The sequence below is a fragment of the Opisthocomus hoazin genome, chromosome 5 (assembly GCF_030867145.1).
Source record: "Opisthocomus hoazin isolate bOpiHoa1 chromosome 5, bOpiHoa1.hap1, whole genome shotgun sequence".
Classification (NCBI taxonomy): domain Eukaryota; kingdom Metazoa; phylum Chordata; class Aves; order Opisthocomiformes; family Opisthocomidae; genus Opisthocomus; species Opisthocomus hoazin.
The window spans coordinates 5,164,880-5,185,375 of NC_134418.1; the positions used below are offsets into that span (position 1 = coordinate 5,164,880).

At 39.8% G+C, this 20,496-nt stretch overlaps 1 protein-coding gene across 4 annotated transcripts in view; it reads left to right on the forward strand.

The window, feature by feature from the left end:
* The window catches only part of CTNNA2 (catenin alpha 2), a 536,393-nt gene that overhangs the window by 459,093 nt on the left and 56,804 nt on the right, over window positions 1-20,496 (forward strand). For all 4 annotated transcript variants that reach the window (XM_009934739.2, XM_075420290.1, XM_009934738.2 and 1 more), the window contains 3 exons: window positions 9,066-9,158; window positions 9,428-9,584; window positions 12,907-13,107. In XM_009934739.2, the coding sequence (XP_009933041.1) occupies window positions 9,066-9,158; window positions 9,428-9,584; window positions 12,907-13,107 (451 nt within the window). The remainder of the gene's footprint in view (window positions 1-9,065; window positions 9,159-9,427; window positions 9,585-12,906; window positions 13,108-20,496) is intronic.

The window sequence follows — 20,496 nt, forward strand, 5'->3', positions numbered from 1 at the left end:
ATAAGCAATTCTTTTGGCCTTTTTCTGTGCTTTGGAGCATAAAAGTTACTGTTGCCTAAAGGTTCTGTTGTCTCACATTTCAGAGATGTTGCTGTAGGTTTTGGTGTTCCTCTGTATTCTTTGCTCACTGTCTTTTCAGCATGAATAGACCAGGTGTGAAAGAATGGTGTAAGAAAGCCTTTACCTATTGTCATATTAAATAGAAAAGTAACCTGATCCTGCTAACAGAGGTGAAAGCGCTGAGATGGGTCGCTGGTCTCCGACCTACACAGAAGGAGCTCTTGTAGTTGGACATTTTACATTTGCTTTCTGTGAAAGGAAGAAAAGAAGCGTGTAACATTGCAATGTAAAATGCATTTATACCTTTAATCAATTCCAGCTATACTACCTAGACTCAGCACTCATGTTGGCTATGTGGTTTAGAACAGGATATCTACATCATGGCCCTCCTGAATAGATGGACAATAGAAAACAGTTGCCCTACAGCTTTATAAACTGCCTTCTTGTAGGAGGAGGCCTTGCTGCATTTCATCAGTGCAATGCTATATTGCTCAAGACCAATTAAAATTGAAGTAGTAATCTAGTCTTTGCTATGTTCTTGAGACTAAGTCCTGCTCTTCTTCGTTCATCCGTTCATCCGTTCAACTACGGATGTTTGCTGTTTATTTCTTCAGCACGTGTATAGAGAAAAAAATCAGAAGTTATATCAATGTAGTGACCAAATCATTGAAGGGAGAGATCCCATAAATCTAAAGCTGAGTCCCCCACTGCAATTCCCAACTCCGCAGGAGTGAACCCCAGGAGAGAAGCCCTTCCCTGCTGTCCTCTCTGGTGGCCAGCCGGGAGGCACGCAGGTTCCCCACTACTACTGACTATCAATTAATTGTATTCCAGCTGAATGCCTCAGAAGCATACTCTTACGAAAATGAGGGAGGACCATCCGTAATTCCAAAGGGAGTTTTCTGTCAAAGCAGAAAGCATTTCTATTGATTTCAGCTCTGGGAATTAACATCCGCATCCACTTTCCTAATGTCCTTGAATTTCAAGCTATTTAGAGACGTGGTGGAACACAGAACCCCTGACAGATGTACGCCTAGGCTTTTAATTGTGGGATTGGGTCTTTGTGTGTGGTAACTGGAACAGCTCTGAGCCTGTTTGTTCTAGCTGAGGACGCAGGTTCATAGTTCTGGGCAGGGCTCCACTCTAAGTGTCCAACAGCATTGCTTGAATAATTTTACAAATGAAACTTAAGAGTTTTCCAGAATTATTTTTCTCGTATGTAAATTAGAAAAATGCTCTGAAACAATCACCTGCCTTTTCTATTATTATTTTGCTTTCCCCTGTTTTCCACAGAAAATGCTCGGGGTGGCTCTGCTGAGAACTTGCCATGACCTGGAAAGTTCTTCTAAAATCACAGATGTACACTAGCATCTTACCCCTCTTGTTTTAATAGGTGTTTGGACCACAGTAAGGGATTTCTTGTGCTTGCAATCAGGCGTATTTATCACGGTTGGGGCTCATTTGTGTAGTGTAGAAACTTCACCTGTTTCAGGAGGAAACAATTGTATGGTCAAATTCCATGTGAAATGAGAAAGATAAAAACAATGAAGAGTCAGTCAGTATTTGCTTCTGGTGAATACCTTTTTTATTCATATCTAAAATCATTATTATAGTCTAATATTAAAGGCAAAAGATCAGACATAATACAATACTCTTTTGTTGTATTCTTTACTGTCAGCTCTATAATTGAACATGAACCAATGTATTTTTTTTGCAGTTATGGAAATAATAAAGTAGAAGGATTTTTCAGGGTGCTTTATTTTTGATCTCACTTCTGTTTATCCTATAGGCAATATTCATGGCATGTACTGGAATAGTCCTAGAAATGGAGAAGATTCAGATTGCATTAACAACACTTCATTGAAATTGTCTGAAGCTAGGATTTTTACATTTTGAACCGAGCTTTCAGTACACATGAGGCTTCTAACACTTGAATTTCTTTCAAAAATCTCAGTCCAAGACCCATTGAATTTATTCAAGTCAGAGTTACTTTGAACTTTACCAAAAGCAGAAATCTCTTAAGTCTCTTTCAACCAAATCTGATATGAAGAAAGTCTCAATGGAGTTTGGGTGAGTGGAAAAGCCTTATTCCTGTAATAAGTGTGAGTGAATGAGAATCATAGAATTGTTTGGGTCGGAAGGGACCATTAAATGCCATCTAGTCCAAACCCCCTGCAATGAGCAGGGACATCTTCAACTGGATCAGGTTGCTTGGAGCCTGGGTATGGTCTTGACCAAACATGCTGTTGGCTTTTTGAGAAGTGAAAAGAGTGTTTCATAAGTTCAGGGGGCAGGACACAAGACATGAAAGAAAATATTGCACTGTTGTGCTTAAAATTCTCTGTAGCTTTCTAACACCCTGCTGTTACTGACGTGCTTAGACCTGTATAGAGTGTAATTGTAAATGTCTGGGCAGTTTATTTTAAATATGATCAGGGTTTGGTATTAAATATTTTTGAGAGCAAACATCAAACTCAGTAAATTAGATAATTATTTACAAAAGAAATGGCCTTTTTTTTGCTGTGTATGCAATTGGATTTTTTAATACGTATGAATGTATGTACATGTGAACAACTTAAAAATACATCTTTTATTTAGATAAGACTATGTGACTGGTTAATTGAAATGAGGCACAACTGGAAATGTGAGCCAGTATGGGGTTCCCCCCATGCCATATGAAGTAGGTACTGAAAAATAGACCGCAGTCTAATATTTTCATAGTAGTGCAATTTGGCACTGAACTGAATGAAGAGGAAGAGGAGTCTGCTGCAATATGTACTCTCAGTGACATTTTGATTTTTGGCACTTGTTTGTGTATGTGCAAAAACATCCCGTCTAGTGATAAATGAGTTTTGCTCATAATACTATGCTTGAATGAATAAGCTGAAGATCTTGGGTAACTTCAACTCTGTGCTCTCCTTTAGAAAAAAAATCTGATTTGTGGCTCCATGAATATCACTGGACTGCCTACAGCAGTACCAACATTAATAAATGTCAAAATTTTGAAGGATTCAGAGATTGTAACAATATCTGGATAAATTACTAGGTGGATGGATAAATGATTACAAATAGTCAAGATACCATAGTTCAGAAAGTTACCACTCTTCAGATGCAGCATGGCAACTGATTATTTGCTTGGCTTTGGTCCACTGTGAATGTTATAGAAGACTGTTACTTAAACCACCTATAACTCCAGCTGGATAACTCAGAAAGTTTCGGTTTCTCAAATGTATGGTGTAGACAGCTAAGTTTGACAGTGTCTTGGGTTTGTTTAAGTTATTCTGCATTTCCCTAAAAAGAAGAATAACTTCATTTAAATTTTTCTTCTTCCTAATATTTCCATTAGTTAATTACTGTGAGAAAATAAGCGACAAAAATAGGAAAGATGTGTATAACAAAAGTAAAAAAAAAAAACATACTTACAAAGAATACACAAAACTAAGATATAAATAGATTGCATTCTCTAGCTTAGAATGCTTAAATGGTGGGGAAGCTGAAGAGAACTTTTTTTGGTCTCATTTCTTTTAAGCAATCTATGGCAGAAAAAAGGAATAAAAGAAAAATTAAAAAAATAGAACACACATTAGCTGCTATGTTCTGCAGCGTTTGAGCTGATGTTCCTTTACTATAATGTATAGTACTCCCTTTTTTTACACTTTTGCTCTAAGAGATGAATTTCTTTTATGGACCTTTTCCCGTACATTAAATTCAGAGTTGCCATACTAAATCTTTGAATTTAAGTTTAAACCTGGAGACAATACGTTTTGATTGTCGTAATTACCTTTAAGAATGTACAGAGCTCAACTAAAACTTGTAAATAGTCTAGTTTAAAAATGCAACGAAAGGTAACTACACCTGATTTTAATCAGTGTGAAAATAAATTGGTATGAAAGATGCTTGATTAGTTTTGTAACTTGGAGTGCAGAATTGGAGTTTTCCTGTCCTGGGTAGTATGTGTGGCAAATGCGCTGAAGAAGCACTAATGAAAGCTTCAGCCAAGTGCACAGTGCCATGAGAAGTACCAGTCTACACTTATATTTGCGCTGCCGGTCTTCACTGTGGTTATTACCCCTGTTAGCTAGAGAAAAACTAGTGTAGGCATTGCCTAGCCACATGGTACTTACACCTCCAGCTGCCATTCAAGTATGCCTTCAGAATAAACCCTGTCCTTGGGGTGTCTTTTCAACAATGGTAATAAAAACTGGTGCTGGAAACAAAGTCCTTCCCCACCCCCATCTGCTATTCAGCAGAGAACTGCTCGAGGCTGAAATACAGCCAAATACATGCACATACATTTTATTGGGACTGAGTGGTAGATACACCAGAAGGCTGTGCTGCCATTCAGCATGACCTGGACAGGCTGGAAAGTTGGGCAGAGAGGAACATGATGAGGTTCAACAAGGGCAAGGGCAGGGTCCTGCACCTGGGGAGGAGCAACCCCATGCATAAGTACAGGCTTGGGGTGGACCTGCTGGAGAGCAGCTCTGTGGAGAGGGACCTGGGTGTCCTAGTGGACGACAGGTTAACCATGAGCCAGCAGTGTGCCCTGGCTGCCAAGAAAGCTAATGAGATCCTGGGATGCATTAGGAGGAGTGTGGCCAGCAGGTCGAGGGAGGTTCTCCTTCCCCTCTACACTGCCCTAGTGAGACCCCATCTGGAGTCCTTTGTTCAGTTCTGGGCTCCTCACTTCAAGAAAGATGAGGAGCTACTGGAGAGAGTCCAGCGGAGGGCTACGAGGATGAGGGGACTGGAGCATCTCTCCTATGAGGAGAGGCTGAGGGAGCTGGGCTTGTTCAGCCTGAAGAAGAGAAGGCTGAGAGGGGACCTAGTAAATGCTTATAAATATCTCAAGGGTGGGTGTTAAGAGGATGGGACCAGACTCTTTTCAGTGGTGCCCAGCGAGCGACAGGGCAAGGGGCAACAGACACAAACTGAAGCAGAGGAAGTTCCATCTGAACACGAGGAAGAACTTCTTCACTCTGAGAGGGACAGAGCCCTGGAACAGGCTGCCCAGGGAGGTTGTGGAGTCTCCTTCTCTGGAGATATTCAAGACCCGCCTGGACGCGGTCCTGTGCAGCCTGTTGTAGGTGACCCTGCTTCGGCATGAGGGTTGGACTAGATGACCCACAGAGGTCCCTTCCAACCCCGACCATTCTGTGATTCTGTGATATTTTGAATAATTGAAACTAATGGAACTATTTGCATTATTAACGATAGATACATACCAAAATGCGGACTTGCTTCTTGGCCTATCAGTGCCAGTGATAGGAAATTAATATGGAGGAGCTGGTACACACTTTTTCACCTCTCTGTTTCTAGGATTGGTTCAGTGGTTTTGGTGATTGCAGAAAAATTCAGCATCGCTGGAGCTGGAGTGTTTATTTTCTTGCTCATTACTTTTCTGTGCTCTTGCAGGACAGGTTTAAGGTGTTTAAAAATTGTTTGGATGGTAGAAGAGTAGCTTAGCAGACCTGAAATTCTGGACAGTAATGTTCATCTACACAGCAGTTTCACTGTTCGTAAGTTCTCCACACATTTCAAGGATGATTCACAGTTCATTGATTTTGGTATTTAAAATGTATTCGTTCATGTAAATATGCTTCAGATAGTTCACATTGATCTTCATACAAACTTAAGTACTGTTCAGTCAGCCAGTGAATTCAGAATGCTCAAGGAACTTAGTAAACAGAAAAAAAAAAAAAAAAGATAAATTAATTACCTGGTTACTTCCACAGCCTCTCGTGAAATCTCCTCTTCAATGCTTTAGTGGCGACACAGCACTTGAAGCAGAAATGTAAAAGCTGTCAAATCAAAGTTTTGGCAAATTGGCAGCTACGATAACATACAGCTTTTTTTTGTTTCCTTTCCAAGCTATCTGCTGCATCTAACTCAGGAGTGGCGTATTAAACGAATTCCCAACCTTGAAGAGTCTGGGTTCTTCACGAAATATATTAAAATATGCACACGGAAAACAAGTTATAATGCGCTATTAAAACCTCTTTTATTTCAGCAATACCTTTTTCAACAATCGTCAGGGCCAGCTATAATCTAAGTTTAAACAATAATCTAGACACGTCCAGAGGATGCGATAGTTAACTGAAGACCTGAAACATCCTCTGGAAGTGCCTTTCTCTTTTTATCTACTACACAAAGAGATCAGTTCGGCACCTAACTAAAGTGTCTCAGCTAAGTGGGGTGGAATTGGGTCTAAGATTTTTGGTCATAGTTTTAGGTAGGAAAAATATCCAAAGTAGCTGAATTTATAGTAGGCTAAAGTATGTTCAGTTAGCTCATGTTTTCTGTTGACTAAGAACACGCATATGGACCTTGCTGTGCCAAGAATCTTAATTGATGGTAACTAAATTGTGTATTTGATAACAAAGTCAATCAAAATAATTAAATAGTGTTGTATCTGGTGATTGTATGCGCTTAAAACTTGTACTGATTCACAGGTCCATGCTCATACGATGGCACTGAAATGCAGGCGCTAGCAAGTAGTGTTTATTTCTTGCTGCGTTCTAAAAATAAGTTTTGGGTAAGGTCATAGTATTTCTGATTTGTGGTGCTAAATTCAATTTTATCTAGATTGCATCTACCTTTGTAGGATTTGCTTATCTCTGTGCTTATTTGACTTAATCAGATCTTCCCATGGTACAGGCTGGCATACTCCCTGTTGAAGTGTGAAAGCAGTATTGCTTGCTGACTGTTGATGATACAGGACTATATGCAAGACTTGAAATATACCTCTGAAGCTATTTAGATTAGGATTATACACAAAATAGATAACTGTAATGCTCTTTTTGATGCATATTTGATGTGGCCATAGACTACATTTGACTCCTTCTGTATCGATAGTAACATCCAAAACAGTATAGTAAACTCTGAATTATTTTACAAAAAAGGAGAAAAACTTTTCTCTTGTTATGTCTGTATCCTTCCTTGGAAGAACAGGACACTTTACAATATCCAAATATACTCTCATCAGATGCTATTGAAAAGTAATTAACAGAGACAGAGAAATAGTAAGTTTTATTTTCACTTATTTTTATCTGCAAAAATCTCTCCCAAGAGGACTCAAAGACCTGCTTAATACTTTGAGTGCTATTTTTTTTCTTTTTTTTTCATGACACCTAGTCCCTTTCAGTCACATATATCATTGCTGTCTGAGAAAAAGTAAGATATATGGTGCATCTGGAGCCTTAGGGCAGATTTTCATCATGATAATCACAAAATGAAAGGGCAATCTGAAAAACCACTTATTTAAAGTCAAAGAAGATGGCTTTTGCTGAACTTAATACCATTTGCTAGTTTTTAAGGTCTGTAATTTCCACTCATGTTAATGTATTCTAATTACTATCCTGCTTAGCTTTTGTTTCTCATGAAGATTGAAGTGGTTTGTTTGATGTGCGCAAAGAAGTGACTACAGAAAATGATAAATTAATTGGAAGATGTCAGCTTAGGAGAACGTTTTTGACACAAGCGTTGTAAGGCTGTTAACAAACAGACCAACTCATTTGTCTCACCATGAAATGAAAATAAAAATCACAACATTATGATAAAATCTTGACTAGGAAGTGCCTGCAAGACTCTTTGAAGCTTTGGGTTCTTTTCTTCCCTGGGCTTTGGCACCGTGATATATGCAAGCCAGGTTCTACAGACTTGTGAAGTGAAATAGGTTCTATGCAGAACAGATGGACCAAGGCTAACGTGGCAATGCGCACTGGAGATGAGAACAGATTAATACCACGAGGGGAGACTGGAGGAAAATTGGAAAGATGGGAGTATTTGAACTAATTCATGAATCATTTCCAACAGATAGTTATGCCTTCAGGCACAGTGAATAATATCAAGGAAGCATACTTAAAATTTTATAAATTTGTTTTAGTGTAAATTAGAATTGAAGAGCCATGCTTTTGGAGGAACAAAAAAAAATCTTGTATTTCCCCTTCCCAGAATGTCCCTTTGTGATTTAAATATCACCTATGAGTTTAATTATGTGTGCTGTGACATGGATTGCAGTTTGGAAAACCCCTGGCAGATTCATGGTCTTGACACAAAGCTTCTGGGAGTGGATTTTTTTGCAAGAAGCACTGTATGAGCTCGGAGAACATGCTCTGCTGCTTACATCCAAGCCACAGAGATGCAGCTCTGCAGCATCTGGGGGCATGGTCCGATTGCTATATCTCATTCAGGTGTCTCTCTAAGTCTCCCCTATCGTCATCTTATCCAAACAGCCTTCAGTCTTCTGAGGTTCAGAATTCCCAAAGCTGTGTCAAAGCTAGCATATTTAGCTACCTACGTCTCTGAATGAGATCTTCAGGCATACATTACAGAATGAGGCTTTCAACAGACATATTTCCCATGAAAGTTATGATACTCTTACTAATGGCCATTTTACTCTGGGGCAGGCATTGCATAGAAAGAAACAGGTCCACCTGAGAATTTAAAAAAAATTTAACAGGCTTAAAACCATCAGGATCTGGAACAATGAACATACTTGAGAAATATGTAACTTCCCAGTATCAGTGAAGGTATCAGAGTTTTGTTTACCGGTTAAAAAGCACAATTCCATATGTTAGGACATCAAAGATTCTTCGTTTTTCAGTGCTGGGAGGATATGTGCGAGCCTGATTACTGTTATTCATAACACACATGGTTAATAAAAGGAGAAAGAAACAGTGAGGAAAGGAAATGTATAGAGAATTGGCTGCATGCTCTACATTTTCTGTATGACTTCTCAGGAGATTATTTTCAAGCTATAAAGGAGGATATGAAACACTTGACAGTGAGGGAAGTTTCTGAGAAAAATCTAATGAAGATGGCTCGTTCACTTTTCTAGTAAGGAAATTATCTACATGTGTTTCTGTTCACCAGCACAGAAGATGACCTATCATTCCTCTTGTATACAGTTTTTTCATTCTAGGCAAGGCTCAATAAGAGAGAAAGATATAAAATGGCACACTTGCCTAAAACTTGATTTTCATTCTACTGATTTTTTTTTGCAGGTTGCAAATCTGGCCTGTTCAATCTCGAATAATGAAGAAGGTGTGAAATTAGTCCGTATGGCAGCAACACAGATTGATAGCCTGTGCCCACAGGTAAGTAAGATTCCTGTAAAAAGTCTAAGAACTCTTTTGTCGTTCAAAAGCATCAGTTAGCTGAGACAGGCAAGACAGCCTAGATGAAGATTATAGCCTTGCCTGTGTAATTACACTGTTGCCTGCTTTCCATGAACTGTGACAGGTCTTGACACCTGCATATCAAATGGGGTATACTGCTATATTTTTAACACAGTCCGTAATCTATTTGCTCTTTCCCTTTTGAAAAAATTTTGCCACTCCTCATAACCCATGATTCTGAATAACAGGTAATAAATGCTGCGCTCACGTTGGCTGCCAGACCCCAGAGCAAAGTAGCACAGGACAACATGGACGTCTTTAAAGATCAGTGGGAGAAACAAGTGCGAGTTCTCACTGAAGCTGTTGATGACATCACTTCGGTGGACGATTTCCTCTCCGTTTCAGGTACTGGGGTCAAGGGACTTTTCTAAAAATACACTGCTAAATTAAGGTAATGAGCTGGAGCAGAGAAAAGTTATAATTACTAAAGCATCATTAGTCCGTGCTATTGGAATACTGTTCTTCTACACTCAGTAGGAGCAACCAAGCCATGCCAATTAATCCCTGGTAGCAATGATTAGCTTTTCATCTCTGAGAAAACAGCATCCTATTTGTGCTTCTATTTCTAGAGAAGTTTTGTTTCAACTCAGGCACAAAGCAGGATTTTGGCCGCCTTTTAAAAATGTATTCCAGACCTGTGACGGGCTGACAGTGTTTGTAAAAATTGTTAGAGTCCTCATGCAGTTGTAGGCAAGAGGAGGAAAGATGAACTTTATTTTGTAGCTTCTCTCAGATCAGCCTTGTCTAAACAGTGGGGCAGGTGTACCATACAGTCCTGGACCCCAGATCATCTGTACCAGGTAACCAGGCCCTTAAGAGGGATGGGCAAAAGGGAAATAGGCAGATGCTGCAAAGGAGTCTCATCTAGGTGAGGTCAGGACATAACCAGTGTGTACATTTCCAGAGAGCTGGGAAGCACTTCTGGGTCCCAGAGGTATTGGTGTAACAATGCAACCAAATGGAGAGAAGTGGTAAAGTAGTATAAAAATAGCAAAACTTGCCACTTCTTCTGACCTCACTAGGAAAAATTACAATGCAAAGCAAGATCTTCCACAAATACGGACAAAATATTTCAGTCCTTACATAAAAAGAGATGAAGAAGAGAATGACATTGACTCTCTGGGTTACAGTCTTTTCTCCCTCCTCCTTGTAAAGTGCTACAACTTATAGCAGAGTGTATTGTTATAAAGTAGTCATACACAATGAACATTATAATTGCCAAGAGCTGCATGTCTTGTGTTAATTGTCTGCTGCAGAAAACTCATTTTCCTATTGTGCTTTGAAAGAGGTAAATTGCATTGTTGTGAATAAGGACATAGAGTCTGCCAAGTGTGCTTACCTTACTCTAAGCTAACATCACAGAAGAGCCAAACTTCAGGAGATACCTTGCCCTTAATTTCATGTTTCTTTCTACATTGTTCTCTTTGACATTTCCTAAGTTTCCTAATAAAGTTTAAGGTTTTTGGAGAAAAAAAAAAATTATCCTTTAACAAAGTTCTTAATTTTCTTTTTTGCCCTTCCCTTTATTTTGTTTGATTGTATCCTGCTGTTACCAGTAAGAGAGAAATAGTTTGTTTAGTATAATTACACTCTACTGTTCAACACCACTGCTAAAGTGTTTACTGCAAGCCATGACAAGAAAATGAAAATGAACTCTCAGAATCGGAGAGTACTTCAGAATCTGGTAGCACTCAGATTGTTATTCAAGATTTGAAGATGGCAAGCACTTTTCACCAGACCTAGTTCTACACGGAAAGGGCAGATCGGGCTGTGAACTGCAAACCCAGTCCACAAGCCAAAGAGATGGCAAACATGTTCAAGTAGCCATTTCGTTATTTGCTTGAGGATTTTGCGCTTGTATCCATAAAATCAGAAGTTATTTGAACAGATGACTTTTCTATTTTTTGTTTTTCTCAAACCATATTTTCTTCTAATATAGTCTTGACTTGGATCCAAACTTCCCAAGGCATCTGAGAAGCAGTATTTCTGTTGGGTTTAGATTTTTTTCTAATATTGTCCGTAGACATCTCTATCTATTAAAAATGAGATACATCTCTTGTATCCAGAAAGCCTGTTGCTGCTAGCTGTAAACTTGAAAGCCTCAGCTTACACAGGGTAGTTTTATTTTTGGATGTTAAACCAGTGAAGCATTCAAAATGGGCTGGTGTCTGGTTAAACGTACCTCATGAAATGACACCTCCTCCTTTTCATATTGAGTGTCACATTTGATGGCATGTTTTATTAATACAGTGGGTACCGAAAGAAGGCTGACCTTAATTTTGATCAGTTACTTTATATTCCAAATGCACTGTCTGTTCAAATCCGTATAGCACTTCTTGTTAGGCAAAATATGACTATGCTATGATAAAAAAAATGACGATGGCAAGGAGTAAATAGGGAAGAAATATTTTAGCAAAGCAACATTTTCTAAATGTGGATAGAGAGTTTTTTAAACAAAGGATTTTGCTTTGTGAGTTACTCTGATTCACGGCTCAGGGGACTTTCAGTTTGCATTCAGAGCTGTTACAGTTTAAAATTCAACATCATGTAAAACATTTCTGAAACCCTCAAATGATCCAACCTTGGGATTAATAACAGTGAAGATTAGTGTGTCGTTCTATTTCTGTGGCCAAGGATAATTAACAAAAAGCAGTTGGTGAACTGATAGATTCTCTTTTATTATTACTACCACAAGGAACCGCATTTCATTTTCAATCTAGTGGTGTCTGTGGCTGAAAAGTAAGTTGTTGTTTAGAGTTACTGAGTTTCTCAGATTGAGTTCACTCACATATGAAATTCAGTCATAGTTTTATTATTGAAGTGATTATTAACCATACTGGTTGCAGGGGAATAATATCTGACCTAGTCAAAATCTGATTCATCCTTTCACATTATCTGTATGTGAGAATGCTACAGAAACTACGATCCTGCGGCACGTGAGAGTAGATGGCCTGATTCTGAGTCGAGAAAAAACAATACCGCTCCCAAGATTTCAAAAAAGCTACTTGACATTACATCATCTGAGCAAGATTCACTGGTGTCAATTTTTGTCTCGGAATATGCACAGTCACATATCATTTTACACGTGTCATGAAAAATTCACACCGTAATCTCATAGCATAGACGGAGTAGAGGAGGTGAACTGTTCGTGCACTCGCTCCTGACTATCTACAAAGGCAATTTCCTGTTGTCTCTTCAAAATGGTTTATTTTCTTTTCTAACTTATTTAGGCACGAATGAACCAAATATATTAAATGTTTCTAGGAATGTGTAGATTCATCTTCAGAAAGTTGCCCAGCTGTTTATTAGAGGATCTGCATAATATGTGACCACTTCCCTTTTTGCGTTGGTTTTTATTACACTTTCATTACAATAAAATTCAGTGTGATATTTGAAATTAATGTGACCATTTTTTAAAGCGTTTCAGGTGGGTACTTGCAGTATAGGTGAGAGAACGTAGCCCAGTCCCTTTTAAGAATAAATATCACACTTGGGATTTTTACTGTTATGCAGTATGATATCACAGAATGGTATTTGTTTTGCAGAAGAGGGTAAGGACAGGCATCAATTTTTTAACGTACTGACATTTGCTGTTTACCCAAATCAGTAGGCTTTGCTATGAGGAAGAACGAAATGAAATGAGCCTTATTTTTTCCCTACATACCAGAAAACCATATTCTGGAAGATGTGAATAAGTGTGTGATTGCTCTCCAAGAGGGGGATGTTGATACACTGGACAGAACCGCGGGTGCCATCCGAGGCCGTGCAGCCAGAGTGATTCACATCATTAATGCAGAGATGGAAAATTATGAAACTGGGGTTTATACTGAGAAGGTACTGGAAGCTACCAAACTGCTTTCTGAAACCGGTAAGCTTATTTGAAATATTCAATATTAAGTCACTTAAAACTTTCAGTTACTTCTCTGAAACCTGTAACTGAGAGGGGAACCTGTGGTTGGAAACAAGATATAAACAAACAAATTAATGACCGTGATTATTTTTTTATTCTCTACTCAGTGCTACTGTAGAAGTCATATTGACAAGAGATGTATAAGAGGTGCAGTAACCCATCAAGGCTAGTCTACTTCATCAAAATTTCAGTGACTGGAGTAAATAATACACCGCCTTTTCTTCAAGTTCTGAGTCAGTTAATTATGTATTATGTGTCTCTAGAAAATCATTGCAAACATTACTCTCTGGTCTGTGCCGGTGACTGTACTTGTTGGTGACTGAAGTGGTGTTTCTAAACAGAGCAATTCTTGCACTGAAAACACATTGGAGAAACTGAAGATATATTACATGACTGGAAAAATATAAAAGTCTGCTAGATTATATAAGAGATATAGATTATATAAAATAAATTTATTACATAAAAATATAAAATTCTGCTAGAAGGGTAGACTAGCAAAAAACACTGATTTATATTTTTAACCTGGCTTTGCCTTCAGAGAGCAGGGGTTGGGTTCATCTAAGTGTAGGTGATTACATCCAAGCTGGTCATTTTAGACTCCTTTATACTCAGTATTATCTGTTGCTATATGCATCTGAATTGTTCGCTGCAGGCGGTACTATCAAGTGCTTTCATCTCAAAGCAGCGGTCTCCAGTTGTTCGGATGAATCACGGTTTGAATGTCATTGCCTTGACAGACTGGGTCTCCACTCGCTGGACGAGCGACCAGCTATGATATGGATGAGCGTACTGTAGATGTTGGAAAATGTCTGAGCTGATCCTCCCCTATCTGACTGCATTTACTCATCTGGGCTTTAAAATCGTCAAGATTATTTTAGAAAGAACAAATGAGAATGCACCAGTTCAGGACACGACAAAAGTAAAAATCAGACAAAATAACCAGACATCTCCCTGTGAGATGGAAAAGCAAAAACTGCCATAGCTCTGGCAGCCTTTGTGCTAGCTTTGAAAACAGAAATCAACAAAATGAGATAAAAAAAGATGTTGGGGTGATTTAATATTCCTACTTATGTTATTGTTGTCCCCAGCTTACTATCTTTTTGCCCTAAAACGAATGCTAAACCCTATATTCACAGATAAATCCTAGGGATGAAAATCAAGAATTTCTTCATTTTCTGACCTTTTATTATGATTTATTGGAAATCATAGCTGAAGCACGGATTCTTGTGGTTGTGATTATGACTAGAAAGTTGTGCCTTGAACACCCAAAATGCCTGTAGATTCACACCTACCTGTAGAAATTGACTTTCAGAGACCCTCTCCTGTGAGCTGCAGAGAGACATTTTTGGGGAGAGGTCAGAAATCAGTACCAGGAGCTCCCGCCTGTGGCACACGCTCCATTTGATGAGGGGACTGGAGCATCTGTCCTACGAGGAAAGGCTGAGGGAGCTGGGCTTGTTCAGCCTGCAGAAGAGAAGGCTGAGAGGGGACCTTAGAAATGCCTACAAATATCTTCAGGGAGGGTGTCAGGAGGATGGGGCCAGACTCTTTTCAGTGGTGCCCAGCAACAGGACAAGGGGCAACGGGCACAAACTGAAGCACAGGAAGTTCCGTCTGAACATGAGGAAAAACTTCTTCACTCTGAGGATGACAGAGCCCTGGCCCAGGCTGCCCAGGGAGGCTGTGGAGTCTCCTTCTCTGGAGATATTCAGGACCCACCTGGACAACATCCTGTGCAGCCTGCTCTGGGTGACCTTGCTTCGGCGGGGGGATTGGACTGGGTGACCCACAGAGGTCCCTTCCAACCCCTGTCATTCTGTGTTTTTGTGATTCTGTTTGGCTCTGCACAGCGATTTCCTATGCAACGTGCTCGTTCACTTCTGGCTGAACCCAGAGCATCGAGTTTTGGCCCTGTACAGCTTGAAGATAATGCAGTGAGGTTTGCTTCTTTTTTCCCCTCAAAGTTTAGTGATTTAATGTGTGTCATGTGTTTTTTAGGTGGGAGAAGCAAAACTGGATCTGAAAATTTTTCTCATTAGTCCCCCTATGTTTTACTACCAATAAAAGATCAATAGAATGAGTACTGAAAGTTTAACTTATTTGAAAATGTCTATGAACTGGTATTTTGAATTCAGAGAAAGAGAACACTCTGTTCAGTTTGATATGGTAAAATGTTTTCTTGTACTCCTGTGTTAAACTCTCCTTTTGGTAAAGGAGGGATTTTGAAGAATGCTTCCATCACTCAGATTTCTTTATTAAGCAAAAGAAAACATATCTTCAGGCTTTTTATTCAGCTAAAATTCTGACTTCGTGTTCTATAAATTTTTTTATTAATAATTTTTCAACAGAGTAACTGACAGTTACAAAAGCACAGTTATATAGATCAATAATAGGCATAGTAAATACTTACTTTCAGTAGTTAACGCACTTTTTATGTAAATTGAATTATAACTAAGTGCCAGAAGCTCTGGACTAAGTGCATCTTGACAACATCAGCATGTTAATGCTGCAAGTCAATAGGCAAAACTGAGTCGCTGCTCCTCAAAGTTATTACTCGTTTTGTATTTTGTAAAATGTAAGTAAACTTGTGAGTAAAAAAAAAAAAAAAAATTAAAAAATCATATTTTAAATGTTAAGGACTGTACATCATGTACAAATTGCACAACCAAAGTTCAGAAGACGGAATGGGCCCAAATTCAATGGAGCCAATGAAGTTAAAACAATTTACACCAGACATGAATGTGGATCACTAATACTAGAGCACAATTTCTGTCTGCAGCTTTTCAGGCCATTTACAAAGACATTGATTATTGTTTCTCTATGATTGTTGATTAGAAAAAGTAGAATTTATGGGCTCACTTTGTCACCCTAGAACAAAGTGATGAAAATGGTATTTAGACCACCCTATGCCATTCTGTGCCCTGCCTGTCTATACTCTGCCCTCTCTACCAGAACTGGTCTCTGTCTGTATATGCATCAGTGTAGCTATGGATATGGAGACAGATGGGTGTCTACGAATATGTGCACATATAGATATGGGTATCTATGAATATATGCCTATGTTTATATATCCATTCTATTCATCACCTTGAGATCCTGCGCAGATTTTATCAAATGCTCAAGAATGATGAGAGTGATTTATTTGGAGTCAGGCGCCACCCACAGATGCACATATCAAAATCTCTGAGACAAATAGTATGATGAATGCCTTATCTTTTTCATTTCTGTTCCTCCTTATTTTTAATTGAACACTTATTTATTTTTAAATGAAATGCTTTTGAAATCTGGGAGAAATTTTGTGACAATGGAAGGGAAATAAGCACATTACATTTCTCTTATAATCATTATTTACTTCTAACTATCAGCTCAGGTAAGGAAAGCCTCTGTTAAGCCTCATATTCCAGGGATTTCATATCGTTATACGAGTACGGGGTTTGATCCACAGATCAGAAATAGGAATACACTGTTTTGGAAAGAGAAACACCTTGCTGATCCTAATGAAGTGCCTAAAGCTCAGTATGACCCGGCAGTGTGCGCTGGCAGCCCTGAAGGCCAACCGTGCCCTGGGCTGCATCCCCAGCAGCGTGGGCACAGGGTGAGGGAGGGGGTTCTGCCTCTCTGCCCCGCTCTGGTGAGACCCCTCAGGAGTCCTGCGTCCAGCTCTGGAGCCGTCAGCACAGGACAGAGCTGGAGCTGTGGGAGCGGGGCCGGAGGAGGCCCCAGCAATGATCCGAGGGCTGGAACCCCTCTGCTGGGAGGAAAGGCTGGGAGAGCTGGGGCTGCTCAGCCTGGGGAAGAGAAGGCTCTGGAGAGAGCTTATTGCGGCCTTTTAATAGTTAAAGGGGACCTTCAAGAAATCTGGAGGGGGACCCTTGACAAGGGCCTGCAGAGATAGGACAAGGGGTAATGCCTTAAACTGAAAGAGGGTAGATTTAGTCTAGATATAGGGAAGAACTCTTCACCATGAGGGTGGTGAGGCCCTGGCCCAGGCTGCCCAGAGAAGCTGTGGCTGCCCCCTCCCTGGCAGGGTTCAAGGCCAGGGAGCTGGGAGCAGCCTGGGCTGGTGGAAGGGGTCCCTGCCCGTGGCAGGGGGGGTAACGGGGTGGTCTGTAAGGTCCCTTCCAACCCAAACCATTCTGTGATTCAATGAGTGGTTTGGGGAGGGGGGAGAAAATTAGTCTTTAATGCAAGTGATAGCGGTAGATTCAGAGAAATTGAAAGTATGCAAATCTTTTTGTTTTAATTTACAACCTTTGTTTTATATGGGGTGGATTTTTCTGTGTTTTAGTGCTTTCTTGCCTGTGCTTGACTAACCCACTGCCTTTATAGCCAAGTACTTGGTAAAGATGAGATTCTTATCTCTGACAGCAGTATTAGTGACATATTGGTTAATGTCTTTTTAAAATTGCACACTTTTATTTTCCTTTAAAACCAGAATAAAAACTTGAATCTTACTTGCTAACTTTCTTATAAATCCCAGATGAAAACTATAAAACCACAGAGTCTACAGGGATATCTGGGAACGAACACAAAACTCACAGATTCAATGGATATTAATTGTGTGCAGGAACAAACCAGAGCATCAGTGTTTAGGTTTTTTGTTTGCTTTTTGGGGCACTGTGAAGTTTTCCTAAAATCTTTACCTTGGTTTCATAAAGAGCAAGGGCCAGGGTCTCCCTAGGGGCAGCCCTAGCCCTGGGCATCAGTCAGCTCCATAGGGACAGGGATGGCTGAAGGCAGGCTGGGATGTCAGCCCATAGGTAGGAGTCACGATCAGGCCCAGCAAGAGCAACCAGGGTCATAAAGAGCCCATGGCCCAGGGCCATACTGATGGCTCCTGTTAGATGTTGCACTGGTATTCAGCATTTGTAGAGAAGTATGAAATTATCCTAGTCCAGAGGGTCCATGAAAAAGGAAGGAGAGAAGGATGGAAAGGAAACGAGGAAAGAGAGAAGAGGAAAAGTAAAAGGCAAAAAGCAAGGGAAGGGAATAAGAGAAAACAACAAACACAGTTTTTGTTTCGATATTGGGATCTTTCATAGGATCATGGAATAGAATCATTAAGCTTGGAAAAGACCTCTAAGATCATCAAGTCCAACTGTCAGCCCAACGCCACCATGCCTGCTAAACCATGTCCTGAAGTGCCATATCTACACGTTTTTTGAACATCTCCAGGGATGGGGACTCCACCACCTCCCTGGGCAGCCTGTTCCAATGCCTGACCACTCTTTCAGGAAAGAAGTTTTTCCTAACATCCAATCTAAACTTCCCCTGCTGCAACTTCAAGCCATTTCCTCTCGTCCTACACTAGTTACTCAGAAGAAACCAACACCCTCTTCACTACAACCTCCTTTCAGGTAGCTGTAGAAACAATAAGCTCTCCCCTCAGCCTCCTCTTCTCCAGGCCAATCAGACCCAGTTCCTTCAGGTGCTCCTCATAAGACTTGTTCTCCAGACCCTTCACCAGCCTCGTTGCCCTTCTCTGTACATGCTCCAGCCCCTCAATGCCCTGCTTGTAGTGAGGGGCCCAAACCTGAACACAGCACTCGAGGTGCGGCCTCACCAGTGCCGAGTACAGGGGCACAATCCCCTCCCTGCTCCTGCTGGCCACACCATTCCTGATCCAAGCCAGGATGCTGTTGGCCTTCTTGGCCACCTGGGCACACTGCTGGCTCATGGTCAGCCGGCTGTCAACCAGCACCCCCAGGTCCTTTTCTGTGGGGCAGCTTTCCAGCCACTCTTCCCCAAGCCTGTAGCATTGTGTGGGGTTGTTGTGACCCAAGGGCAGGACCCGGCCCTGGGCCTTGCTAATCCTCATATAATTGACCTTGGCCCATCAGTCCAGCCTTTCATACTGCTCAGCAACCTGTCCTAGCATTGAGTGAGGCCAGCTGAGAATGTTCCATTGCCTTTAATAAGGATGAGATTGAAGTCTACTCAGCAATTGCTTGAGAAACTGTAACAATTGAAAGGAAGAAGCATGAGTTTCTCAACAGATAAAATAAATTCTGCATAGAAAGAAATCAAGTAACTGGCAATGAGGTTGTATATTATTTTTCAAGATTTCTGAGTGCAGGGAAGAGTAAAAGCTGTGACATTCTTTAAAGGTCAGAGGGTTAAATTTAAATTGGGAAAACTAGAGTAAACTTTGCAGGGTTGTAATAAAAGGGAATGAATGGGAAATGAAGGAGAAAAAGCAGAACAAATGAGACCAGAACTGCCTGGGAAAGGCTGTGAAAACTTTCTGGTGTATTTATTTATTTCTGTTTGCATTGGCATGCCTGGAAATTACCCTGGAGGAGCCAATACCATAGTCCTTGGGTTACTCATTCCTAGGAAGGACATTAGAAATTTGAAATCATCAGATTCAGACCAGAATTTTGAGTTTCAGTTTTTAGTATGTTTTAGAAATATCCTAATAACTTGGCGACTAGCTGTTTTTAAGTAGGTTACTCTCTGACTTCTGGTTTGACTCAATTGTTTTATTTTGTCTTTATCAGAATGGACTAAAGTTCAAAATCAGCACGACAGGCAATTCAGCAATAAGCCTGTGAGAGTTTTATCAGTGTGAAGTAGGACAAACTTTAAAGATATTTATCACTAGAAAAAGGCAGCTCAATGACATTATGAAAGTCTTTTTTTTAGTATTAAAAATGTGGTAAAGATGGATTTTTCAGCAGTGATATGAAGGGAAACAAAATGTAGAAGCAAGAACATGAATTTAAGCATAGCTGTAATAAAAAATAAAAAGCATATTGAATCTGAAAGAGAGCTAAAAATTGCAAAATGGAACCTATTTAAAAAATAAATGATGTTAAATTCATGTTTTATGGGAGTTTCAGGTAGCTATAGTAGAGCTTATGGGTACCATCATCTTGAGAAGAAGAGGTCATTTATCCAGGAATTCTGATGAAATTATGGCTTTTATTCTGCAAAGCACTGTAGCATTTTCTTTAAAGTTTTGCTAGACTGAAATTCAAAAGTCAAGGTATCACCAACAAAAAATATTTAATGCATTATTAAAAAGAACATAATTTACAAAAGGACTAGAGAATACCCAGCATTATTTTCCACCAGTCCTTGGTTTGATCTGAAATACTTTTAACCAGAAACACTATCTTCAATATGCACAGGAATACAGTAAGGAATCATGTAAAATATATTATAAAACAATTAAAAGTGACACATAAAAGATACATAAGTCACTAGGGTGTGTAAAAGCTTAAATATTATTTATTTTTCTCTCTACTTTTAGAGTTTAAAAATAGAATATAGTACTAAGGGAGAATATAATGTAATTGATTTAGGTTTTCAAAGGCTTTTCATAAAGTCCTGGACTCACAGCTC